Source organism: Nyctibius grandis, chromosome 5, assembly GCF_013368605.1.
Source record: "Nyctibius grandis isolate bNycGra1 chromosome 5, bNycGra1.pri, whole genome shotgun sequence".
NCBI classification, from domain to species: domain Eukaryota; kingdom Metazoa; phylum Chordata; class Aves; order Nyctibiiformes; family Nyctibiidae; genus Nyctibius; species Nyctibius grandis.
Genome location: NC_090662.1, coordinates 7,848,345 through 7,876,335, shown reverse-complemented (window position 1 = coordinate 7,876,335; position 27,991 = coordinate 7,848,345). Strand labels below are relative to the sequence as shown.

Here is a 27,991-nt window from a genome sequence, read left to right as displayed (position 1 = left end):
AGTTGTGTAAAAGGGAAAAATTAAAAAAAAAAAAAAAAGGAAAACACTGGTAATGCTGGCATGAAAAGACATTTGTTTCTGCAGCAGTTGACAGCTACACAGCAGCTCTGTGCTTTCTTGCACAAAAGGAACAGGCTTGTTGTGCTCCGCGTGGTCACCCTGAGCCAGCCCATGGTGACAGCCTGACCTCCTCTCGAAGACCCACATGAATAGCTCCTGCTTCAAAGTCTGCTACGCTGTGCAGAAGCACCCAATGCAGTTATGTGAATGACATACATGAACTCATGAACCTGAGCCCCAAGCACAGACCACCCCATCAAGAGAAGTCCCTAAGCTAGAGGGAGTCTTCCTACAGGTTCACAGACAAGTTCTGCATTTTCCTCTCAACCCAAATATTAGCAGTGATTTCACATGCTCATGCACACAGAACTGGATTCAGATGATGGTGCCCAGAAATGTTATGGGTGCCCTTCTCTGGACAGCACTAATGACCTCTCATACCACGGTATCCCTGTGACCACAGTGGCCAGGACACCTCTCCAATCCTTCCAGGTGTTGCCACTGGTGCAGGGGTGACTTACATACTTCCATGGCTCAAGCACTGAACGTGCACCCACGTCTAGAGTACTGGCTGCCCCATTTCATGGAGACAAGTCTGAATATAAGGAAAAACGTTTTCCCAATAGGAGAGTCAAGCAGTGGAACAGGTTGCCCACAGACCTTATGCAGTCTCCGTCTTTGGAGGATTTCAAAACCCAACTGGATAAAGCCCTAGGTAACCTAGTCTGACCTCAAGGACAGGACTTCCTGAGGTCCCCTCCAATCTAAATTATCCTAGTAAGCCTTTGTGAAGAGTGGCAGGTACTGAATGAGGACGGGCATTAAATCTCCATAAACATATGAGTGTCAAGAGGATGGAACCAGACTCTTCTCAGTGGTGCCCAGTGACAAGACAAGGGGCAATGGGCACAAACTGAAACACGGGAAGTTCCATCTCAATATGAGAAAAAAATTTTTTACTTTGAGGGTGACAGAGCACTGGAACAGGCTGCCCAGGGAGGCTGTTGAGTCTCCTTCTCTGGAGATACTCAAAACCCGCCTGGATGCAACCCTGTGCAATGTGCTCTAGGGGAACCCGCTTTGGTAGGAGTTGGACTAGACGATCTCCAGAGGTCCCTTCCAACCCCAACCAGTCTGTGATTCTGTGAGTTCTGAGACTTATCCACCACTTTGGAGAATGCACAGAAGTTCTTGTCCCGTAGCTTTCTCAAGCAACCAATCCCCACTCCTTTGAACAGCAGTTAGCCCCATTAGAGGAGCAAATCTCAGCCACGAATGCAGAGGCTTAATGGCTTGATGGAAGAGTGACAACTGACAGGGCAGAAGTCAGCTCACTCTCTCCTATGGGTCCTGATGGTTGGATGTGTTAAGAAAAATGATTTCTCATTCTCAGTAAATTCTCAATACTTTGTATTATTTTTTGATGAGAAAAAGTCACTGCAGTACATGAAAAACTCTTCCCCCCTTAACTTCCTCTGTGCCCTTCCCAGGGAACAAAAAGCCATTACGGTGACGCCTTGAGAGAGGTGGCGCTTCAGAATACGCCTGTGGGCATGATGCTGTGCTCTGTGGATATGCCCAAATTTGTTTTTTGTCAAAGCTAACCTCAGCAGGGGAGGGAATACGTTCACTAACGTCACAACCTGGACAAGCCCATACTATTGCACACAGTGTAGTTCAGGCAGGAGCAAGGATTTTTGCTTTTGAAGGGTCCTGGTTAATTTCCTACCACTTCTGCTCAAATTTCAGCCTTTACATAATTGAGAGGTGTCCAGGGTTCATGTCGTCCTGGGTCACAAGTGTCACAGATTAACTTTTTTGGCCCAGACTAAGTGGGTAACTATATGGAGGCAGAGCATGTTGCAGGTCCCAAAGCTGCCTGTGATTGAAAACCCAACAGATACTCACAGGATGTACGCAATGACCCCGATGGACCAGCAGTCCACGGCTTTGCTGTAGGGTTTCTGGGCCAGCACTTCAGGAGCTGAAAATGAAAAGCCAAACAAGTACATGTTACAAGACCAAACATTTGAATGTGGTCACGAGGTAGGACCCTGAAACTTGAAGCTCCCTGAGACCTTGTGTTGCTCTCCACATACAGCCCTTGCGTTTGCAAATATCCTGATGTGAAGCTCATATTCTCACAAAGAACAACTCCTGAAGTGGAGCAAATTCCCCATTTTCTGACTCCAAGGACAGAAAACAAAACCAAGCACAGAAAAATCATGTCCTGTCAGAGGAACTTTAGGAGACTTGGAGGAAAACGAGGCCAAGCTTTGCGTCGGCGCTGAGAGGCACATTCACCCTGACAACCTTGCAGCTCCATCATGTCATGCTGCCAAATGGGAGATTTCAAGAGGCAATCCAGAAAGTGCAGTGTGTCAGGGAGGCGTAAGCTACGTCTGCAGGAGAGGAAGGAGAGCTGTCGCCACACCTCCCAACAGCTGCTTTCCAAAGCCTGCTGGGTGTCAGAGGCAGAGGGAGCCATTTGTCTCTGGGAGCATGGACACCTCAGAGGGAGAAATGAAAAATAGCAGGAACTGGACACATGCACAAAGGAACTGAGCCTTCTACCTCTATAGCTTTCAGACACCATAGTCTGAATTTTGCTATAAGTGAGAGCCTGGGCATTTATTGAAACTTTGTGGGTCTGCTTTCCTTTCTTATACCAGTGAGAGTTAAAAAGGGGCATTTTTTTCTTTGGGAGTCTGGAGTATTATGTTTGCCCTGTTGGGACCACTCAGTCCAAATGCTTAAACTAAATTTTAAAACCCTGTGACTCTAATCTTTTTCATGTAAAGAAGCTTTTGCTTTTTTTCAAAGCAAAATGTCCACAATAATGCAAGAAATCACTGCTTGTGGCATTCCTAAAGCAGACTTGCCACTCCGGGTTTTAAAAAGCAGAGTATTGCCTCTGAGTACTTTGGAGTTCAAATGCTGCAAAAAAAATCATGAAAGGGCAAGTCCCAGCAAAAATATTTCTTTGGGGTTACACCTTCCTCTGCTAGGAGTCTTACCAACATCAAAGCAGTTAGTTACTTGAAGAATAGCAAAAAAAAAAAAATTGTGAAGCACATAAATGTATTAAAACTTGAGCCTCACATTCAGTTGCTACATGTGCTTTGGAGTACTGGTAACGACTCTTCAAAGAGTTATCTTCTTAAGCTAGACAAGTCAACAAAACTAAGGTCAAAACTTCCAGCAAGGAAGGGAACAAGAAGCAATAATGAGAAACAGAAAAGATTTTCTGGTGCTTGTGCATGAGAGCTTATAGAAGGGATTGAAGGGAAGACGGTGCACGAGGCAGATGAGGGTATCCAGGTTGCATTTCCACAAGCAACAGAAGGATGGAAAGGGTCAAGTCACACTGGAGAGACATTGTAAAAAAGGAAGACAATCCAGGGGAATGTGGGTAAAAATACACCTGGCAGACAGATTATGAAGACTCTTGAAGATCAGTATATGCCTCAATCTGCACCACAGGGTAAATATTACCCCAATCTTAAATCATCCAGCCAACTGGGACTACTGCATGCGTAAGAAATTAAAATGATTGTTCTGTTCATATATTGTTAATCCTAATACACTGTTGTAATGTGTGAATACTCCAACACCTATCCACTACACGCCAAAGGAGGTTTCTTTCTACTGTACCTAGCATGGATGGCTCCTAACCTAGCCCTAGGTGCTTGGCAGAAACCTGCACCCCAATTCCCAAGAAGCCCCTTACTCCTTCGAGGACATGGGCACGCTACTATAGTCTGTCAAGACAAAGGTTAAAATGTTCTTACTACAAGAAAGGACAAAGCTGTGGAAATATAAAAGGCATCTTCAGTTGGCGCCCAGAAGGTAACTCCTTTCCCAACAGCTGGGTCAGGATCTGTGTGTCAGGTTGGTGCTAGTCAGTCTGGTGGGGGTGAATTTGAAGAAGAGCTTGGGATAAAAGAATAAAGCACTGGAGAGCCATCCTATTTGGCCTGCCACGGCCTCCCAGATAACCTGGCAAGCTGGCAGAGTCTGGCAAATTTATACCTTTCTTATATAAACCAGTTGTACCTCAAAGTTGCTCAGGACAACCTTCCTAGACAACCCTTGTGTCCCTTAACCTGATTCTTTCTTTCCTGAGTAATCAAAACTTGCCTCCAAGATTTCTTCTAAAAAGAATCTTATTTCAAAATGTGCATCAAAAAGGGTTTGTGAGACTGTTTCCTTTTTTTGTCCCACCCCTTGTGACTGAATTTTGTGACAAAATATGCTGAAGAAGGGAGTTCATTTTCCCCCGTCCTTAGGTGATTAGATGTCTTCCAACTCTCCAGTCCTTCCAAATTCTCAATATTTTATTCACTTATCTCTTCTACCTTTGACTGTCTGCTCCTGTTTGCATAATTTTCAAGGCTGGTAGACATTATACATCTTATATCCCCCAAAGAAAATATTATGCAAATAGCTCCTGAGCACCAAGAATCCTAGTGAGCTCCTGACATTATACAGATATGCCACATTAACATAACAGAAAACAAATCTGAGACGAGGGGACGTGAACTATATAAAGATTCTCCCTCTTAACACACCAAAGCTGTGCTGGGGCATTTCTCTCTGTTTTAAAGGAGTGAAGAGCACTGAGAACAGACAAGTGCTGCTGCGGATGGTGGCTGTGAAGCAGGTAAGAAGACTGCAGGATCAAGGCCAAAGCAAATGTGAGGTTATTACCTCAACTTTGGTAAACTTTAATGAAGAAAGGCAAGAAGTTTAAATAATTATTTTAAAGCCAAGTGACTGCTTTTGTTTTTTTGTTCCAAAGAGCAGACATGCAACAGGAACAGGAGAACATAGCTAAGCATCATCTGTCCCTGATATATGGAAAAGATGGAAATATTTAATAAGCTGAAAAACAAGTTAGAGGTGCTCTTAGAAATGATGGTAGATCAGTGCCAAGAGGCACAAGCAGGAGATGCAATCAAAAAAATCCAAGAGCTGATGGCATTAAAGGATCAACACAGACAGCTGAGGAGACAAAACAGCAGTAAGGGGAACAGGAAAATCAAAGCTCCCATTTCTGGCACTGGGGAAATGCCAGCTGAGCTTCCAGTATCACATCTCCCCAGGGAATCACTGCGGGCTCAAATGCTACACAACAGTCAGCCAGAGACGGAGAAGTCAACAAATCAAACCTGGGCCCTTCCTCCACATCCAGAAACTGTGTTTCAGGCCAAGTCAGCATTGCTACCAGCAACATGTGGCCAGTAAAATGCTGGGTAATGGTGCCAGGGCCTCATCCCACCTGCAGGTAGGTGAAGGTGTGCTTCCCAGGGCACTCCACGTCCAGGCCAGATGACCTGCTGTTTTACTGTTAGGGCTTTCTTTGTTTAGTTATATGTTGTTCTTAATAAGAGAAAAAATTAAAGAGCTTGTTTCAAACAGAGGTTTTAAGAAAAGGTACAGAACAGAAACATTTGGAAACCTTTCAGAGCACTATGTCATTACCCCCACTGAGCGCAGCTATGCTAATAAGATCCCTAAAAATGCAGCTGCTGGATGCCAAAAACAGCAATCCATGTTCTTGCAAAGAGCTCAAGTGATGGGGATTGCTCTGATACTTTAAGCCTGTTGAACAAACTCTACAAGTCATGAGGGTGCCTGTTCTTCATACCAGCCTCATACTTAAAAGCGATTCTCCTTCACTCCCATGATGCTGCTACTCCCAGCAGATTTTGCTGTCCCACAAGAACTCAGTCTAATGCTATTTTCTGTGGTTTATATGGCTTCCCACAAGCTGCATGCCAGAAGGAACAAGGCATTTGAACAAAGGGTGATGGGTTTGAAGATACCCATAGGAGTCAGAAATCAGCAGGCTGCTCTAAATGTGGGAGGAACAAAAAGATCTAAATAGGGTTAAAATAACCAGGGACCTGCTTATGCTGGGCAAGGACACAGTTCAACTGGCCAAGCAAATTGGCCTGGTGCAAGCCAGGACCAGTAGTTCAGCTGGTAACTATTTTAGTGCCAGTTTCCATCATGTAGGCAGGTCCTGCAAGTAAAGAGAGGGAAACATGAATGGGCTGTGCAGGTACAAGGTGGCCATGAAATCTAAGAGGAAAGGTGAATAACAGACAGAGTTTGTAAGGGACACAAAAGGGAGATAGTGCCAGCCCCATTGCTTAGGACATTTGAAGGTACCACCTCAAGAAGATGAACAGAGAGGAACAACCCCACACCACTGAGAAGATGGTTGGATGCAGGGATGGCCAACCCAGCCCCTCTCCTAAAGCCAAAGACGGTGCAAAAGCAGTGTGAGCTCCCCTGCCACCATACAAAGCATCTTCCTCTTGATGCAAACAGCCTAAGAGGCATATGGAGCAGCTTTACCATGAGACCAGAGTCCCTCTTTCACTGATTCCTGGGATGAAAACAATTCTTTCCCTCTTTCACACAGTCCTCCAGTGTTCATCTAGTTCTGGTTGGCCAAGACTTTGCACTTTGGGACTGCTTCCGAAGGACAGCAGAGTTTTCATGCAGCTCTGCTGGCTTCTTGTGCTCCTGTTGTCCCTATTTCATGTTGCTGAGTCAGATTTAGATAGCCATCATGGGATGTAATGCTGCTACAACCACACGCAATCAAACCTCATTTCAGAATACAGCAATAGAGCTGCGTGATCACACCGTCACGAGCCTGTGCCTGAGCAAACCTCAGTGAGAGCAGTTCCCACGCTTTATTTTTACTTTATTACTCATGTTACTGCCTAAACAACTCCTGGGGTTGCTTTTTGCTAATAAGGATATTCCAAAGGCTTATTGAATATTTTCAAACCTTTGACTCAAAGGATACCAAATAAGTCAAAATTAAACATGGAAATCTATTGCTTACTTAAATGCTTTGGTCTTGTACAGGGCTAAGAGAGACGCATGGCTTTGGTATGATCTGAAATTGCTACTGGATTTCTGGCAGAGCTGAAAGGTGTGAAATGACCTTTCATAAAAGCACCACAGAGAATAAAAACAGTGAGTGAGGTGGGGTGTACAGGCACCAACAACATGTAGAGGGTCCAACCCAATCCCTACGACAGGGAAATACAAGAAAATTGTACTTGAAGTTGGGTTGGGACTCAGAGCAAGAATTTTAAATCTCAGTAGGATTAAGATACTAGCCAACCACAAACACAGTTCATAATACAGCATTTCTGCAAAAGGAGATCAGATTGCCTGAGACAGGCTTTCTGACATTTTTTCCAAAGTTTTTAATGCTCATAAGCGTCTTGCAAGTCTAAGTCCCACCTGCAGAAGTAACCAAAGCTTTTGAGAGACCAACTCTCACGGAAAGTCAGTCAGTGAGACCTAATTCCCAAACAGCCAAAAATCTCTTCAGAGGAATTTGCTGAGTGACTGAAGTCACCTCCTGGTGAGTGACCAACTTGACACACCTTGAGGGTAATTCATTTTCAGGCAGTTTCGAACACCCTCTTCATCAAAATCCAGTTCTATAAACAGTCTCAAGCCAAGCAGCCCATGACAGATGGCTAACGGCTTATACAGATCTTGCCCACAGTCACACAGATCGCTCAGGGTTTTGAAAACACCACTTCTTCTCCAGTCTAGAAGATGGGGTGGGATCCGTGAAAGCCAGTCCACACACCTGACTTGCAATGAAATGAGCCACACAAACTGCCTCATCTTACCCAATTTAGGTGCTATCTAAAAATTGTGTGTCTAGTCCCAGCTCATCACCTAGACTCCTTCCGTAAGACATGGAGAGAGATGAGTCCCAAGGCGATAAGAAAATGGAAGACCTTTTCATTAGAAGAGGTTGCATTATCAGACCCCCTCTTCAGTAAGTAAACATTTAGATTTGCATCTTAACAAAAGTGCCTCAACTAAGTCTAACTGGGTTAAATTGTCCTAACTCTCATCTTTTCACCATAGGACAAAAATCTCTGACAAGACTCCTGAAAGAATGAGATCTCTGAACCATTAACAGTGATTTATTCTGCAAGGCAGAGCCTTAAAAGCTAATGTACTAATGCACTACCAGTTATGCACATTTTAGGTATACTCTAATTTGATAAGTAATACTTTGATTTTCAGAATGAAAACTGATATTTATTAAGAATATTCCCTCCCTAATTACACCCTCCCTTATTCAATGAGTTTCTGAACCACATAAGCAGGAATTTAGTGTCTTGGGTACCACCATTCTTGGAGCTGAAACTAAGAAAAGCTGAGTTGAAAATTGGAACACGCAGAGTTGAAAGTGTATCCTAATCAGAAAAAATAGATAGAAATGACAGAGGGCCTTGCATTCTTGCAAATACTTGCAAAGGGCAGCAGACCTGAGTGAAGATCAGGTTTGCTACCAAGTCAGAAGCTTGTCCAGCACCTTGCACAGTGGGATCCGAATGGATCTGTTTCTGGAGATAAAGAAGTATAAATAGTAGCAGATGCTAGTGACTTCTTAACTGAGCCCTGATGTCTTTGGCATGTGATAATGTGCCTAATTTTTTTTCCAGTAATTTAAAAGAAAAGTGATTAAACTGACAAAAATAATTCAATCCTCATAGTATCTTAGAAAATGGGATATTCTACATATTTTTAAAGAAAAACACCAGGAATTGCATTGTACGTGATAGATCCCCAAGTGTTACTTCAATGCTAGGTAAAATGGCTGTAAAAAACCCAAAAAAAAGTTGGCAGAGAGGACACTTCATGGGCCAGCACTGTGGCCCGGGTCTCCCCTGACCCAGACAAGAACACGTATTTGTGTTGTGCCATTAGGGGGAAGGACTCTTATATTTATTTAAGGACATTTTAGGCAGGTGCTGCAAATTGGAGCTACGCTGGAAGTCATGAAAGCTTTTGGATGCGGATGTATGCAGAACCCATGTCATCAGGTGTAGCACTCACGAAGGCCCATTTGTGGGCATTACCACAGTGACAACAAAAATTTTATGTCCTTGGAAAATGTTATCTGGGAAACCAATTATATTAAAAAAAAAAGCTGCATTAAGAGGAGCTGTTTCCTGTGCAAGAAAGAAATAGAACAAATATTTAAAGAGGTTTTCTTTGTGTGAGAGGGGAAAAACTCCTGTCAGCACCTCCGAAATAAGCGGTCGTGACCTCTTGAACCGTGATGAGTAAATCCTGCATTCAGTAAGGTAACAACAGGCCTGGAGGCACTTGTGTAGCTATTAGTGCCCAGATCATGAGTAATGAGAGCTCTCAAACATCTCTCAAAGCACTACAATTCCTATCACACTGCTCCGAGAGCTTCCTCTCCAAAAAAGCAAGTTTTCTTATGTAAATGGCTACGCTGAGAGGCCATATGAGATCACTCAGTGCCCAAGCAGTCACATACCCTCATTTTCATCAGCGCTTCAGCAAACATCATCTGAGCTTCCCTGCATCTCACGGACTTATTCTAGTCAGTGCCCACTTCAGAACAAAATAAAACATGTTAATTAAGGACAGAAGAGCTGACAGCAAAAATTATGAAAATTGCTGTCTCAGCTCAATTCCTGCTAGTGCTTTGGAAGATTTCCAGTCTGGTGTGATTACACAAGACAGCTATTCAGGCTGTACAGAGCATATCCTGACTCATATGTCTTAAAATAAAAAAACGATGGGCTGATGGCTTCATGATGGGGAAACCGAAGAAGTCTGTTCCTTTTCCTGATGTTATCAGGATAGAGTGTGCCTGTGCAGCGTGAAGATAATGCCAGGAAAAAGGTATTTCTGGAACAAATCTGGGTCACTGTGTCATAACTGCATCATTTGTTTGAATTCTCATACCTTGGTATCATCAGAGCTATGAAAACACAGGTGAAGTGGCAGAGGCAAAGCAAAAGGAGCCTCTCTCTGACTGCTGGAAAATATCAGGTCTTTCCTACTGGAAAGATGTGAGACAAATCTATCCCTGGGGAAGCCACTGTCACTTTAGTTTCCTGGATTTCATGGATACCCCAGAGACTAATTTTACCATCTCAGCTGTCTAGCTTGGTATCGTAGGAGGCACAGGTTTGCTGTACCCGTCTCATGTACGAAGCGGGCCCTTCAAATAGTGTTTGCTCAAACAGACCCTAGAATCACAGAATCATTTTGGTTGGAAAGGACCTTTAAGATCATCAAGTCCAACCATTAACCCAACACTGCCAAGTCCACCACTGAACCATGTCCCTAAGCACCACATCTACTTGTCTTTTAAATACCTCCAGGGATGGTGGCTCCACCACTTCCCTGGGCAGCCTGTTCCAATGCTTGACAACCCTTTCAGTGAAGAAATTTTTCCTGATATCCAATCTAAACCTCCCCTGGTGCAATTTGAGGCCATTTCCTCTCATTCTATCATTTGTTACCTGGGAGAAGAGACCAACACCCACCTCACTACACCCTCCTTTCAGTTACTTGTAGAGAGCGGTAAGGTCTCCCCTGAACCTCCTTTTCTCTAGACTAAACAAGCCCATTTCCCTCAGCTGCTCCGCATAAGACTCATAAGACCCTGTCATCACCTGCCATATAATTCTCACATTCAGTTACTTTAAGTTCTTTAAAAGGATGCTGGCAAACACACTGCTAATCAGTAGCCTGGTACAATCGCAATTGAACGGACAGAGGAGCAAAGAATAAATGATAGGAAACAACTCGATACCGCCTGGGAAGGCCCGAGGAACTAAAGAGCTTTTGTGTACTGATACCTAGGAGTCAGTAACTTAACATGGTTGTAACAGAGGAGTACTGAACATGTCTGAATAAATGTAGCTCTTTCATTTTACTGCTTTCTATCAGCGGAATTTGGCAAATGCTATCTTTTATGATTAAAATAATATAGAATCATAGAATCATTTTGGTTGGAAAGGACCTTTAAGATCATCAAGTCCAAATACTTTATGTTAGGTAAAGCTTCTTGGTTTTATAGGTGCTTGCAGAATCAATACATTTGAGGCTATTCTTCACATGCTCATGATTTAGCTACAGGCAGTATCTTTGAGAATACTCATTCTGCAAAGGATTCAAATCATGAAAGCGAATCCCACAGACCCAGGGCTGGATTGCAAGACTCAAAGGAGAAAAGCACACAAGACAGAGCACCAGCAACTTCTGAAATCTAATGAATGTCTGTAAAATCTCTTGTGCACTGTGGAGCGGCACTAGAAAACAGGTATTATTTCGTTTTCACTATGTGTCTGAATTGCAGCTGGGAAGAGTGGACAGACAACATAACCAAACCTCTTACCGACATAGCCAGGAGTCCCGCAGGCTGTAGACATCACATCTCCTTTACCCTCCATCTTTGACAATCCAAAGTCACTGATCATGATTTTTGACTCTTCATCCTGGCTATAGTAAAGCAGGTTCTCAGGCTAGAGAGGAGAACAAACAAAATGGGTTTTGAATACGTGAGTCCAGCAACAATGTCTGTTGGCTGATGCATTGCATTTAATACAATCCTTAGTTGCATCATACACTAATATAATTTAGCTACCCTAAATCCTAAAAAGTTGCTCTTGCAACCTACATGGAGATCCTTTCCAGACTCCTGTATGGCAACTAATGGAAGAAGCTGACACCTCGAGCTTTGAGTAACTTTCCTAGGATAACAAACTTCTCCTTTGGCACCCCAAATAAGAGCTAAGGCTCGTCCCTTATTTGTGAGATGTGTCTGACATATCATTATTTCAGAGTGATAAAACAGGGGGATTCATTTGAAGGCAAGTAAATATGGTAAATTCAGGTAATGTAGTGAAAATTTTTTATACAGCATTTAAAAAAAGAAAAAAGGGAAGCAGTAGGTACTAGAGAATTTTTGTATCTTCTCCACTGGAAATAAACTGTTATGAGAGAGGAAATGCCTTTACAGTTAACAGACTTGCAGCAAGGATGTTTTAGTTAGAGCCAATTAGGAAAAAATGTCACATTAAGCGCAGCAACTTGTTTATGCTGAGAGAAAACAAGAATCACTCCACAAAGCCTCGTGACTTTATACCAACGTCATGCGGGTTGGAGAGCCCAACCAACCTCCATCTGCTACAGCATAGTCCTCCATCCATATGTCTTGAATGTGCTACTGCTACACAGCAAAGCTCTTGCTAGGTGCTGTGAGAGCACGCTTCTTCCTCTACTTAATAGCTGGGCTTGCAAAAAGGTCCAGCATCTGCTGGCACTCTGACAGCCTGGTGGTAATGGGGTGCATCACCCAGACCTTGAGGTCTTAATCTACAGAAGTGATGGATACCCAATGTTTCAACATAACCCTGGTGTAGACTTTTGCCCAGCAGCTGGTACAAATGCCCACCTGCACGCAACACATTTTGTCTATCAGCCCGCTATGTGCTTCAGGAAATGGCGAGGAGCAGCTGCAGCCACACAGCATCATCAAACTCCTTGGGACACATCCAAGCTTGGATTTGTAAGGAGGAGCAATTGCAGTGCAGCAGCACCAGCATCTGTCTTCCCTCCTCCATCCCTGTAACCTCCTGCTCTGGGGAAAGGGGGGATGAAGAAACACCGGGGCGTGACGTCACCTCCATCCTACTCTGAGGTTCCCGTTCAGCTTCGAGTGGAGGTTAAAGAACTTTCTGGCTTCCCAGCCCCAGCCTGAAGCCATGTAGCGATGGCTTTATCCATGGGACACAGTGGCCATGAGAGGATCTACAATCTGCACGCACAGCTGTGAGCCAGCTGGGACTGAGGCAAAAAGGGAAATTATTCTGTTCATAAAAATAATTATGAAGTTGTACCATTTATGTTTCTTTCTCGTGATACCTTATAAGTCCAGTGCTTTAACTGGCTGTTACAATGCTGACACCATTTTCAGGCACTGCATGAGTTAGTTTTATGCCGTGGTCTGCCCTTGATTGGAGTTACTCCTGATTTTTACTAGTGCACTTCTGATCTGCTGAGGGGTTGGTAGGGCTGGTATTAAGGGAAAGACAATTATTTCCCAACAATTTCTTCTGACTTACCTCAGGTCCTCACTTACTCATATTTAGCAAGGCCAAGAAACCCACCCATTTAAAACGTGAACTTGTTTAAAACCCGTTTAAAAGAACTCTGGTTCTTCAAGCTGGTTAATTCAAAAAGTGTTAATGAGGTGGCTCTGTACCAAGCAGAGCTGCTTGAGCCTTTCTGTCCTTTTGTACATCCCAGACTTCCATGGACTTCATCTGCTGCCATCTCCTGTTATCTGCTGCTGCGTTATTTAGATTAGAGACTTAGAGCACAGATCTGCTTTTCCCAATTACAGCAAGTACTATTTTGGTATCTGAATAACACATAATTACAATGAATAATTGTTATAGATGTTTCAGGGGTTGTATTTTATGAAGTGGATTCTTTCCCAGACTTTCATTTTGGGGGATCACAATTCGAAACTTGCACTTATCTTGATATTTTGAGATCATAAAAAGCCTATTATATCCCTATTTTTGCCATCATGGTATGTTTGTGCTAACAGAAATTCACAGCAGGTGTTCCTCATATACTGTATTTTATGAGTCATTTTAACAATTGATACGGTACTGACAAAGACTTGCAAACAAAAAGAAAGAAAAAGAGCTAGTCTTTGCCCCAAAATACCACTGGAGAAGGTCGGTTTGATCTAAATTCAGCATTTCCTTACAAAAACTCTGAAAGTAATTTGTAGACGAATCCACTTCCCATTTACCAGATCTCATATTTTATTATAGGAACTTTTAAATAAAATTAATCCGTTTTAAAGTGGGAGCTATAGCCTTCCTTTAATTTATAGAAACAGGAATATTAAGAGCTCGTACAATTGAATATCTGAATTAAGAGGACTCAGACCTCCCTCCAAAACCTCTGGCTGCAGAAAAAAACTGAAGTTATTTCCTACAAATTGAACTTGGGAGAAAGCTGGTTGTGTTACAATACTAAACAACACTTCCATACTGAAATGCGGTGGAACTCTAATAAATACAAGAATATTTCTATGTGCTTCAGCATAAGAGCAGGAAACTAATGGGAACTGAGAGCAACACGTGAAGACTGTAGGAGACGGAAGACTAACCAGTGCCTCCTTACAGAAAACCCCTTTTTCAGGACTGTTAGGACTAAACTGCCCAACACTGAGGAGGATATATTATTTGTGGTTATCAGTGTATATTTTCCTTCAGTGGATTCAAGGTTTTGCCTTAAAAATGTGCCAAATCAATACTTTAAAAAATATATTTCTACTTTTTATTATTCTACGCTATCTTTTAAAGTGAAGTTCATAGGATGCCCACTTCTGGCAGAGGTGTCCAGGACTGAGGCAAGTCCCCTTGCAGGAGCAAGCTGTGGAAAAGCTTGCAATCCCACAGGAATGGCCCACACGCAGCTAAAAGATTCACATCTGGAGTCAAAGAGCAGCAGAAGAAAATGTCTGCATTGAGGTTTTCACAAAACAAGGCCGTGTCCACCTGTCTTGGCACTGCTCCACCTTCGAGAACTGTGGTGCTGGTGGTTACACTGGTAATGGACTCTGTTTTGGCCCTGCTGCATCACATTGTGGGAACAAACCTGTCGTTTATTATTTTACACCATACAGCATTACACATTAGCACTAATTTTGGAGGAGATAAAAAGCAACTAAATAGTATCTCTCATCACTACAATTTTTCATCCATCTTAAGGCAAAACAGTGAGGTCACAATTCTGGCGCTACAGCCTTCGCTAAGAGGACTTGCCAAAAATTGCAAACGTGCAGTTTCATATTAGACTGTATTAAAAATACAATTAACTTAAAAATACATTTAACAAAAAAATTGTATTTAAAAAGTAAAAAAAAAACAAAGAAAAAAAACCCCTTATTTGTGGTTCTTGACTCTATTAATGTTCTTTAAGCCTTTACATAAGATGACCTGTTTAGCCAAATTCCACTGTCTTTACCTGGGGACAACTCAAGGCTACAGCATCAACACCCAAGGCAACTCCTGTTTGGAGCACCCCTCCAAAACACAACCAGCCAGAGGTGTTATGTCATTCACTGAATTATTAATTTCTGGCAGTAAACGTTGATAGAATTAATTAGCTCAGGAACTGAAACCCCAGTTTTCTTTTGACCTTTGTATCTTTTTCTAATGCCGTCTGCTAATTTTTTATTTCAGATACTAAAGATGGAGAGGTTTAGCTGTGTGTTATGAAATCCAAGGCTTTCTGCTTACTTTAATGGCAGTTTAAGATCTACAAAGGAAACAATACAGAAATAATGTTTTGGGGTTTTTGTTTGCCAGAAAAGCCGAGAGTTTTTGATGTGATAACACAATAGAGCTAAAAGAAAAATTATCTAAAAATCACATTGGCACACAATGTTCCTTAGAAGAATACTTGCTGTTAACACTGTCTCCAAAAACACTGGTCCAAATAGCATGATAGGAAATCATTCCACTTTCCCACACTATTTATTGTCACTAATTATTATTAAGTAAAAGTAAATATAGCACAGCAAATCTGCAAGATACTTTACAGCAGTAAGCACTTACATCCCAGCTGAGTTTCCTGCCTTGATGTAATGTTTTGGGTCTTAATGAATGACTTTTCCCCCACATGATATGTGCAAAACTCCAATTGTAACAGCATTGATTGCCAAGTCCTCATTAAAACCAATTACAATGGGAGCATATGGAGCCTTCAGAGCATCCCTCTTATGGTAAAAACCTACTGAAACAGCCAGTCCCAGGAGAGGCTGGATTTTCATGCATTAGACTCACATAATTATGCAACCTTCGTTAACACTGCCTGGAGGACTGAGTCACACTGCGCTCGTACCTTGAGGTCCCTGTGCACGATGCCCATTCGGTGCAGGTAGTAGACAGCATCCAGGACCTGCCGGATCAGGGTGCTGGCGTCCTTCTCAGTGTAGAACCCTTTCTCGACTATGCGGTCGAAAAGCTCTCCCCCAGACACTCTGGAAAACACGACGGGATGCAGAAGTGTGGGGACATGCTTTACACAGTGCCTTCTATCTTGTTAAAGGATGGTCAAGGCCATGCACTAGCCACAGGCAGTCTAAGAACATGTCTGTCTGGAGCTCTGGAGGCTCTCTCACTGTCCCAACAAGCATTTGGTTTTGTTTTCTTCATAGTCCAAGGACTGGTCTCTGCCTCAGAGACAAGAAGAGTAGCAAGGGGCGAAGAAAAGAAGTAACAGAACTAAACCAGAAATAGTCACACTATAATGGACAATAAAATCCATCACACGTCAGAGAGTGGTCAAAGACTCACTAGAACTGGCAGAGGGAAATCACAACTCTACCCCAGCAAGAGCCAGGGGAGCAGACACCGGTTTCCACACTGTCCCACCCTAGTGAATTTTGCCTAGGTGAATTTGGTCTGCCCTTCCCACTGGTGCTGGCCTACTGAGACTGTCAGGCTCCCTCCTAGCATGAGCCCTTGGGGTTCACTTTTCACTCCACCGACCAAAGGTTGTGTTTTGCCCTGGAGGAATGATCCCGTTCTTTCCCCACCAGCGAGTGAAATGCATACGGTAGTTACTGCCAGTACCTGTAGAGTGTTAGTTCATTAAAGGACTCTGGGTCTCTGGCAATTTTAAATGCTCTCAGAGGTCCCCCCCTTTACCCATACACATATGCTCGTTTATCAGCAGCCACAAACTCTTTAGGCAGAGCACGGCCTCTGCCTGGCACTGGTAGCAGACAGTTATTGATGAGGCAGCGCAGATTATCAGTGCAATTAATCACCAGATGACACAGATGGGGAAATGATTCCACAACTCAAAGAGGCAAGAAAATAAAACCTTGACATCCCACTATTTAATGTCTTTTATATTACGCTTTTTTCCTCTGCCCTGCTAGAAATAACACGTTCTGAACCCAATCTTAAATAAAGAATGGACACATTAAAACTCCCTGGAGGAGTATCTGGGGAAACAAAAGAGGAAAGAAATGTTTGAGTAATTGAAATAATAAAACTGTCAGCAAAAAACTGCTTTACTAGGGTAAATAAAAGATTTCCATTTTAACAAGCAAAACCTATTAAAAAATATAATGTATGCGATATGTTTTTTCAGCAAGTTGCACCACTTAGCATATCATAAATAGCACAGTAAAATTTTCTGTAAAAACAAACCTAATAAAGGGAAAATAATAAATGATTACAGTCATTAAATGCATATGGACTGGGAGCTTGCCATTATATGAACACTAGGTAATTCAGCCACTCCAAGCCATAATCTGCTTGAATAATGCCATGAAGTCACTTCCTGGGGAAGTTTGGAGCCTGAATGGAAGAGAAGGCTACTGCTAAAAATGAACACATTCAACTTCGAAACTGAAAAGCAATCTAGGAAGAAAAAAAATAAACGGGATAATCCCCCTATTAAGCACTAGGCAAACAAACCAAACAGCTTGCGGAAATATTGTCTTTAAACCGAAACTCTGCAGTAAAGGTGAAGTTCACCCGGGGTCTGAAGTCCACCCAGGAGATCTCTGGCTGTACCAACAGCCCTGGGGCTTGCTGCTTGCTGCCGGCAGAGAGGGGCCAGTACAGCAGTGCCAGGCTGACCATGGGGCGAGGAAAACGCCCTGGTACCATACTGAAATGGAGAGTCCATGACTCGTGGCACAGCAGGGGAGGAAGTATGGCAGGTACAGCCTGCACTGGCAGAAGTGCCATCACACAACAACCTGCTCTGAGATGCCACCTTGAACAACGCACAGAAAAACTTGAATTAAAACCCTTTCTTTCCTAGTTTCTCACAACAGAAGTTGTATTCCTATATATACATATATATATATATGATAGGACATATGTGATAGGATGTATATATAGTGTATCCTGGGCTGCATCAAAAGAAGTGTGGCCAGCAGGTCGAGGGAGGGGATTCTGCCCCTCTACTCCACTCTCGTGAGACCCCACCTGAAGTACTGCGTTCAGCTCTGGGGCCCCCAACATAAGAAGGACATGGAGCTGTTGGAGCGAGTCCAGAGGAGGGCCACAAAGATGATCAGAGGGCTGGAGCACCTCTGCTATGGAGACAGGCTGAGGGAGTTGGGGCTGTTCAGCCTGGAGAAGAGAAGGCTCCAGGGAGACCTTCTAGCAGCCTTCCAGTACCTGAAGGTGTCCCTGCCTGTGGCAGGGGGTTTGGAACTAGATGATCTTTAAGGTCCCTTCAACTCAAGCCATTCTACGATTCATTCTATAACATCTATTGCGGGGAATTTAAAGGTGATTCTCCCAAACAGCGCTTACCAATTTTTCCACCTCATTGACATCACCTTTAAGTGTCCTCCTGCCATGCCAGCCAACATCTCCCTCCTCACTCGAGGGGATGGATTAACTTACTTCATCTTACCCACTCTCTAGCTCCAAGCCCCTCTCAGCCCTACACCCTTAGCCTGACCCATTGCGTGCCTTGACAAGGGAGAATGGACGCACCTCTGCCTTGCCAGCCACTGAAGGCAGATACAGTTTTATCAAATATGGCTCCTATTAACTGACTGTCTTTTTATATTTCCCCTGCAGCCCTTTTGTTTCCTGTGGATTGATTGCATTGAAAATTGAGCCCACGCAGTAATTAATATGACTGAATACAGCACATTTCCCCATGAAAATGCAGTGCATGCTGTTTTGTAATTTCATACAGTTACTTTTGCTATATTCAAGAGATGAAAGGCTTTAGTAGATACTGATTTACATCACATGCTTTCCTGCACAAGGACTGTCTCCTTCGACATTTGCAGAGAGTATACTTCCACAAAAATTTTTTAATTAAAATGACAAAATTTCCCTCCATGCCAGCTCACTCCTCATCCCCCTTAAACCTCATTCTTTAATCGAAAGCTTTTCTTAGTCAAATTTAGTCCAGTGGATCTACTGTACCCAGGCTCAATCTGTTTAGTTTTATTTCAACACACAGAAAATATGTGCAACCTCTTAAATGACGCATTGCAAACCAGAGCTTAATCCAAGGACTCAGGAGGAACAGCCGGTACGTTCACAGTCACTTGCTTATTCAGAGCGTAAGCAGCAGCCCAGGGACACGCAGAGAGTCAAGGGACCAGCGCTCCTATTTATTCGTGTGGTGACTCCATGTTATGGTACATGGGATTTGCATTACATGTTTGCACTCACCTATAGAGCCTCCCTGCTGTGGACAAGTGTCATGGCTGGGGTTCACCTCCTAGGGATGCTCTGCAACTCAGCACCCAAGGCCATGGCTACTTTCATAGAATCATAGAATGGTTTTGGTTGGAAGGGACCTTAAAGATCATCTAGTTCCAATCCCCCTGCCACAGGCAGGGGCACCTTCCACTAGACCAGGTTGCTCAAAGCCCCATCCAACCTGGCCTTGAACACTGCCAGGGAGGGGGCAGCCACAGCTTCTCTGGGCAACCTGGGCCAGTATCTCACCACCCTCACAGGAAAGAATTTCTTCCTAATATCTAATCTAAATCTACCCTCTTTCAGTTTGAAACCGTTACCCCTCATCCTATCACGACATGCCCTTGTAAAAAGTCCCTCTCCAGCTTTCCTGTAGGCCCCTTCAGGTACTGGAAGGCTGCTAGAAGGTCTCCCTGGAGCCTTCTCTTGTCCAGGCTGAACAACCCCAACTCTCTCTCCTTTCCATATGAAGCTTATGTCCATATGGCTTTTCTCCTCCATAATAGGGTTAACCCAACCGTAATGTCATTGGGAATGCTGCTCCCTGTATGGTGCTCAAGGTCTGACAGAAGTCAGTGCTGTTCCAGGAGCAAACCAGCAAGGGCAGCTGTGGGAGGGCATTTGAGCTCTAAACTCATGGTGGTGATGTGGTCTGTTTGTCTAAAGCTGGTCTTGATCCCAACCCCCTCTACCCCGCTGAGATGGGACTTGGCATCCTGCTCTGAACAGACCTGGGCACGCAAAAAGCGCTGCTGCAATTTGTTTGTTCCAGTCTTTATTATTCTGGGATTTTTTTTTTTAATGGCAGCACCAGCTTTGCCCTCTCTATGGCAATTTTGAGCAGTGCACAGGAGACAGAGTTAAAACTGTAGGCAGTAAGAGTAGAATTAAGCCTTTGTCTTAAAGAAACTTAAGACAAAATTTTCTGACCAGAAAGAGAGGGTAGGAGGAATTTCTTATTAGTGGAAGAGGACTGCTCCTGTCTTGCAGCTGGCACTGGCTCATGGAGCTGGACACACTATCCCAAACATGAGCATGAGGAAGCTTTTTCCCCTGTTGATTTCAATCTTGGTTCCTTGCAAAGAAAAAGTCAAAGGAGGAGTAGCCAAGTGAAGTTACCTGAAAAACATTTAACCCTAGGAACAGCTCAAGTGTCACGCTCTGATCCAGAGTAGCATTAGCCCTGCCCGAGGACTCAGAGCTGGGCAAAAACCAACAAAGTGGCTGCAGCTGCATCTTCTGCATGAATGCCTGCTGGGATTGCCTGCAAGGCATGTGCAGCTCCATCGCTTGGTCCTTGCTCAGCCACCGAACAGCGCCTCTCCCCTGGTTCACTAAGGGGTGTGGGGGAAGCCCGGCGCTTTGAGAAGGAGCTAAGCTGGGTGTCCACATCACACACGGACACCACTGGCACATGCCCTGCCTGGGTCCAGGAATATGTGAATCACTTTCAAAACAATGCCCAGAAGATTCATTTAGTTTAGAATGGAAAAAAAAAAAATCCCAAACATAAATATGAATGCTTTTCACTTCTACTACAACTTTTACCTAAGGCTGTGTGCCTTTAGACCGTGTCGCTGACTATCAACATGAGGGAGGCCAGAATAAATATTATTTCCATTTTCTCACTGCAGGAAAGAGAGAATCACACTTGTCCCAATGAATCAGCCAGGACATAGAGCAATGTTCTGTTCCACAAGCCCTGCTCTGCTAAGAAAGATGCATTGCCATCACACCCCATTTTGAAGAGGGGCAGTAGGACACAGCTTGACCTTATGAAAAAAGAGGCATTATCTGCAGTTCCAATGGGGAGACACAGACTGCACTCTGATTCCAGGTTTTCCTGAGATAGAACCTCACGGATCTTGTGTTTCATTAAGGAGACTTCATGTATCAATCATACAGATGATGCAAATCTTTCAGAGGATCTAGCCTGGTGCTGGAGTTTGCAGTAAAGTCCTACAGTCTTCTGGTCTGGGGTCAGCCATAGAAAGTTTGCCCAGCTCTAATGAAGATGAACAAGGAAACAGAGACAGATGTTAAAAACAGAATTGATGTCCATTGTTATATTTTTAATCTTTTTTATTTTTCCTGGCTGGATTTGGGGATTTTGCCTCTTATTTCTTCCCCATTTGGTGTTTAAATGTGGATCCAAACCTCCAGCACAGGCTGCCACACTGAGTGTCTCAGTTTAGGACACGTTTCAGAAAACTTTGAAAATGCCAATGGTTTTATGTACACAGATGAGCTACCTCGTTATTTGGGCTCTGCTTGTGCACGGTGTTGGCTGAATACCCTGCATGGACAGTGAAAGACCTCGCAGTCCTCATTAGAGGAGACCTTGCTGTAACAATGTCCTAATAGTTATTAAGGCTCTGCTCAATGGTTGGTGTCAGTCCTTGTCACTACACAATTCCTATATTTTTGTAATTTCTAATTTACAGACATAACTTGGGAGAGATGAGGAGACATTTCAGCATTAGTATTACGCCTTCGCTTTACATTAACCCCTTTCACCATCAAGTTCATCAGGAAAGAGCCAAACCGACAAACAAAAAGAAAACAGCCCCTGCTGCAGGGAAGGAGAAAGGACATGATCAACCTTTTTCTGAAGCAACCGATTCCTTTGCAGTACCATCAGGAAAGCAGAACGTGCAACGCTTCAGAGAAATGCTTTGGTTAAAGGTGAGCACCAAACGAAAACTCCCTCGTAATTTAAGACTCCTAAACTCATTCACAAAGAGCCAATCTCTCTGGATTTCTGATGGTTTTGCCAGCAGTGTGAAACCTGCACCCATGTGTTGCAGGTCACTCTGCCAGGTACCTGCCAGACCACCACCGCAGTGGGGCTGCCTGACAGGAGACATCCCTACATATGTTAGCCTTCAGGTAAAAAAATATATGAATAAAAGAACAAAAAAATGCTGCGATTAATAAGATGTTAGTCATATCTTGATATTAACATATTCATGTTACCCTTTCTTTCTCTTGCTGGTACCATCTGTGTGTACAGATAAATACTCTCATTTATTTACCCCTGCATCCCCCATTGTTATCAAGTGTAGGAACCTTTCTGCTTGTTTTAGGAGCTTGAAAAATAACACCCTTTGAAATATCACTCTGACGTCTTTGCCATTTGGCAAAACATTGATGTTTTTATGTTCCTTCTCCTTTGGAGTACAGGCTGGAATTGCTCCAGATTGTTTACTGCTCAACACCTTAATGACTTTTTATCAGAAGTCTTATTGATGAACTCTTCAGCAGTGGATTTACGCAAAGAATCCCATCAAAGCTATTCAGAGCTTGTAGGCTTTTCCCTCCAGAAGGGATGATGCTTCACTGCAGTTCAAGCCGTGATCCAGACTGCAGTGGACAAGTCATCAAAGCACCACCACGCTGGGTTAGAAGAACCAGTGCAGAAAGGCAGAGACATCCCTAGGGACTCATTAACACTGTTTAAACCTGCAGATTAGGGATGCCTAATGAAAAGAGGGCTGATTTCAGAAATTTGGAGCAGGAAGCATCCCAGGCCAATATGAAAAATAGGTAAAATATGAGTATTACCCTACAGCTGTGAACAGCTCGTTGATCAGAAATTACATGTTCACAGTTTCCTACAATATAAATCAGAAAAAGCACACAACTCAACCCCCAGGCACGAAACTAGAAGTGTGAGGTGAGATAAGAAAGACCAAAGGGAACATTCCTGGGAAGTTCTGGCTCTGAGTATGAATTTTCTCTAATGAAGGAATTCTTATTAATACAAATATTTCCATTTTTAAAAATTATTTTGTTTTTAATGGAGAGCTTTTCTGTTTGGCTTTAGGCTTCCTCTCCATTGTGAAAATGCATGAGAACCAGAAAGCAAACCTGGGCAGCTCGCTGTTTGAAAGGACAGAGAAATTGGCTGCCCTCGTCTCATTGTTCAAACGATGTAACACATAAAAAGAAACCGAGTAAACAGATTAATAGATTTTAGACCCAGAAAGGAACATTATCATTATTCATCCTGACCTTTTGCGAATATAAGTATGTGATTAAAATTCTCCTTGTGCCAATAATCTAAGGTGTTAATCAGGCAGGGACAGATATTGCTGTAGAAATACTGTATGTCCTACAGAGACTTGCCTTATTCAATATACATCTCAGAAAACTGCACCGGCTTTCTCATTTGCAGCACATCATAAAATATTCAGCCTGAACGAGGCAAGGACTTCCCTTGTTATTGTAGCTTTATATCACCCACCTTACAATCTGATTGTAACATCAATGTATGCTCCAAGGCAACCAAAGAAAGGATGAAGGATTAATTTCAGCTTATTTTTCTAGAATACAGGTGTGTCCATGCAGTAGAAAGGGATGGATGAGTGTTAGCATCCTCTCCTTTGATAGTGCTGTTCAAAGCAATGTTGCTGTGGGATTTATTCTGGGGGCCTGATGGTTCCTCAGCCCTTCATCACCACTGCAATGGTGGTTGCACCACAGGGCTGCCCCCCACCCTGAGGGGTTGTTTTCAAAAAATTTGGGAAAAAATGATGTGGTCATCTCTCAGAACCAAACTGAGCAAAATAAAAAGTTTTTTTTTTCTGCATTAAAAGTTTTGTATGGCATTTGTTGAGCAGCTGTAGTGAGGTTGTGCTTTGGAGAACACACTTCTGTTTCCACTGGGACAAGACCATTAAGTCTCTGGAAAGCTCAGCTCAGGACTGTAATGTAGTTTGGCAGTTAAAATCTTTGGAGACAACATTTTCCTTCACAGAATCCCTACTGTGGAGCTCTTTTGAGGTCCATGATTTTTTGATGTCGATGCTGTCTTGTTTTATTCAAAATCTTATTCCGTATTCAAATACTAAACGTTGTATTCAAAATTTCCCCTAGTTCCATCAGTGGTAAAAAGTGTGACAGCACTAATAGCAACCAAATGACAAAGGACCTCAGGTTTTTAAGTCTCTTGTGACTAAACTTTACTGACTGACAGCTTATGACAGCCCTTCAAATGCCAGCAGCCCACTTGCCTCCATCTATGTTTGTCCCTCTGGGCAGCAGTGCGTGGAGAAGACCTGGGACCTGCCAGCTACAGCAACACTCCTCCAGTGCTGCCATCACTATTTATGAGGCACATATCTGTAGTAAAGCAGCCTGCACTGTTAACCCCAGGGTGCAATCAAATCCTAAGGAATATTGTAGCAAAATTTCACACCTCTAGCACTCTGCTGAGGTCCACAAACACCACGATGGGCAGAAGATGGGCACATCTTTTTTCCACTCTTCTGAGCTCTTATAGTTTGATTGGCATCTCCACAGGAGCCAAGGAATCATCTAGTATTAGCAGCTTGAGAACACTCAAGTGTGCTCCTTGCCATTTTAAAAAAGACCTACGGAAGGTGTTGAAACACTGGAACAAGTTGCCCAGAGAGACGGTAGATGCCCTATCCCTGGAAACATTCAAGGTCAAGTTGGATGGGGCTCTGAGCAACATGACCTAGTTGAAGATGCTTCTGCTTATTGCAGGGGGTGTTGGACAAGATGACCTTTAAAGTTCCCTTCCAACCCAAACCATTCTATAATTGTATGATTCTACGACATACATGTTGGCTATTCAGCCTGTTTTTCTTCATGGCTTTGCATTAAATGAAAAGGCAAAGCTGAAGCTCAGCAATGGTGACTTTCACCTGTGCCCACCGTGCTAGTCAACAGTTTGATGTCACCACATGTGAATCCATATACAGAATGGATTCACCACAGGTTTCATTGTGGAAAAAACCCCAGTATTTTAAATAATGTCATTAAAATATGCACAGTATGCATTAAATAACTCAAAAGTTTAGTTTTAAAGAAGCAATTACTCCCTGATTTATTCATTTCCTTACGTGAGATGTCAGTAAATCAGCCCAATCACTCTTGCTCGTTGTATAGATGTATTTATACATTTGTGATTTTGTTGCCTCAACCTTTCTCACTTTGCTTCTAGAAAACAGAAAAGTAGAGCTCTGTAGACAAACCACCACACAAAATATGTTTTCCAGTATCTGAGGGCTGGAACAATGTATTTCCTAACTGCTGTCATATTCCTCCAGCTCTCCATAAAACAAGCGGATAGTTAAAAACTGGAGGAGATACCTCACCTGACAGCAATTTAAAAGTAGGTCATGTTTCAGCACTAATAGGTTGGGTTTGTTTTCCTTTTGACTTGTTTTCCAATGGAAACCAACCTCAATGTCCTGCCAGATTTAACTAGGAAGAACAGATCTAAAAATAATGAGAACTGATGTAACTGAAAATGATACCGTAAATTACGCAATGTATAGCGAACAATTATGAAATATAAGATGAACACAGCACTAAGAGTTGTCCTAAATATCAAAAAGGACCACAGAAAAATATAGTAAAGTCACTCTCAGCTGGAGCTTAAACAGCCCAGCTTTTCTGTGAATAACACTTAACAGAAATTTGCTTTTAGGTGTAAATTCCTTTTTCTGAGTCTGATTTCCACATGCTTTCTCATAAGTAAGTTTGCAGGCAGATGTCATTGTGGAAACAGCCCATGTTAAGACAACACTGGGTGATACTTGTCTCAGTACAGAAAGAGCTCTGAAACTCCTTGTATCACCTCTATCTCACATGAATTCTACTTCTTTTTTAGCTTTTCTATAGGATGTACAACACCTACAGACTTTGAGTCGTCCCTCTGTACTGGATGAACAGAATCAAGGAAAATTTATTTTGAACCAAACAAAGAAATGCAGTCAACTGGTCAAGATATGTTGTTGCAAAAATTAATTTGTTTAAGCAGTGGGTAGAAACGATATATTGTGAGCTAAATATTAAAACCAAACAGGCCAACCTAACTCTAAATGATATAGGTATCTTGTTTTATCAAACTGTTACAACAACTACATATACATTTAAAAAGTCATTAACGTGCTCTTTAGCTTTTGAGAAGGTGTGAAGAAACTTGCAGAGAATTGATAAAGAAAACCACAAGATTCTAGCTGTTTATAATGAAGTATTTCTTAAGAAATCTGCAAGTAACTAAAGTAAATACAAGGAAAAACCCATTTTATGGTACATGCACAATTTTAGGATATAGAATATCTATACAAATCAGGAAATAAATGTTTGAGTTATCAAGGACAGTTCCCTGAAATGCTCTGCAGCCATGACAAAGCAAGCAGAAGGTTTGGGACAAAACTGAGTGCAAGGGAGAAAACAATTTGGCCCCCTAAACATCCATGGTACACTCACACCTTCAACATTTTTGACAAAGTTCATCTCACCCAATCTTGCAAGTCTACAGAATAAGCACGTATGAGAGCTACCACCTTCATCTCCTTCAGCCGGCACAAGGAAGGAGGCATTTCTAGGGTGTGACGCTGCTAAGGGCACACTTCAGTGTGTGAGGAACAGAAATGTCCATTTCTGTGTTCATTCTGACAAATCCCACAGTGATGACCTTCATGGAAAAGAGTCCTCAAGACACTTTGGCCAAAAGCATAGTCAAACTTGGGAAAGTGTAGAGAAGAAAAACAAGCAGGACCACAGAGCTTCTCCATGAAAAGAGAGATCAAATTTACAAAGAAAAGAGATGACAGAGGAGGTATGATAGTGCTCTACAAAACCATGAAAAGGATGAAACACGGAAAAGGGAAATGTAAGGAATTATTTCACACAATAGATGAGAAATGGGGGACCTAATGGAATTAGCAGGTGGTGGATTTAAAACAAAAGCATTTGTCATCTGAGGAGCAATCCTGGAACAGATGAATCTTTGGTATGACCCAATAAAACGGTGCTCATGTTCTTATGTTTGTGCTCATCAAATTAATTATTGAATTATTCACTCAACTTTGGTCTGAATGGGCATATCCACATTAAGTGAGTCTTTTGATTCACTCACTTAAAATCAAATATGACAGATTCATAGATTTTAAAGCCATTGTGATAATCTAATCTGACCCCAGACAAAACAAAGACTGTACAATTTTTGCCTCAGATCTATAGCTCCTGGCTGGACAAGGACTATCGTTTAGCAGTGTAGCCAGACTTGACTTAGAAGATACCACTAATCCCTTGTCTGCTTTGTCCAGTGGCTAATTACATGTGCTGACTAATTACATTGAGGTATTTTCTGATGATAATTTCTGATGTCCTGTCATTGGATCCCTTTCAACACTGTCTGCAGACTCTTTAGCCATATTAAAGCAACCTTACTCCTTTCAGGTTTTGGTAACTTAATTTTTCTTGCCTCTATCTGACGTTTCTCTCAAAAAACTTTATAATCAATAGCTACTTTCATAGCCTCCATGAAGAGATTACTAGAAGCTGAGCGCATATACAGCAATGCTCATTTCCAGTTCTTCATTTGGAAACTTAAATTACCATGTTAAGTATCTTCACTTACATCTGCATCAGTAATGATTTGGCCATTCCTGGACAGGATATGGACCAGTACTAAGTATCTGTATTTAAATATTGAGTCAAATATAATCTAAATGGAATACAGAGTCTCCAATTACCACTCTCCTCTGAACATCATTCCTTCACTCTGCTACATCTCATGATGTCTATCTCACTGCTGTTTGATCAAAATATCCCTGTTTTCCACAACAGAGAGTGAATTTCTCCAATTTTGAGCAATGTAGAGAGACATCAAACTGAATTCTTACCGTTGGATGCAGTCTCAGCTAAATAAAACTTATGTGGCTGTTTAGAGAAATATTGTATCTTTAGCCATTAAAATCAATTTCTACTGGAGCTGCAAGGGCACTTGTAATGTCATTGAAAGAACCAGGAAGAACAGGAATTTAATTTGGAGACCTCAGGAT

The 27,991-nt window shown here is 42.5% G+C and overlaps 1 protein-coding gene across 1 annotated transcript in view; it reads right to left on the bottom strand.

Moving 5' to 3' along the window:
• CAMK1D (calcium/calmodulin dependent protein kinase ID) overlaps positions 1-27,991 on the bottom strand; it is a 240,535-nt gene that overhangs the window by 37,539 nt on the left and 175,005 nt on the right. The window contains exons 4-6 of the mRNA XM_068401072.1: positions 15,814-15,952; positions 11,282-11,408; positions 1,969-2,044 (exon numbers count right to left, since the gene is read on the bottom strand). Coding sequence (XP_068257173.1) covers positions 1,969-2,044; positions 11,282-11,408; positions 15,814-15,952 — 342 coding nt within the window. The remainder of the gene's footprint in view (positions 1-1,968; positions 2,045-11,281; positions 11,409-15,813; positions 15,953-27,991) is intronic.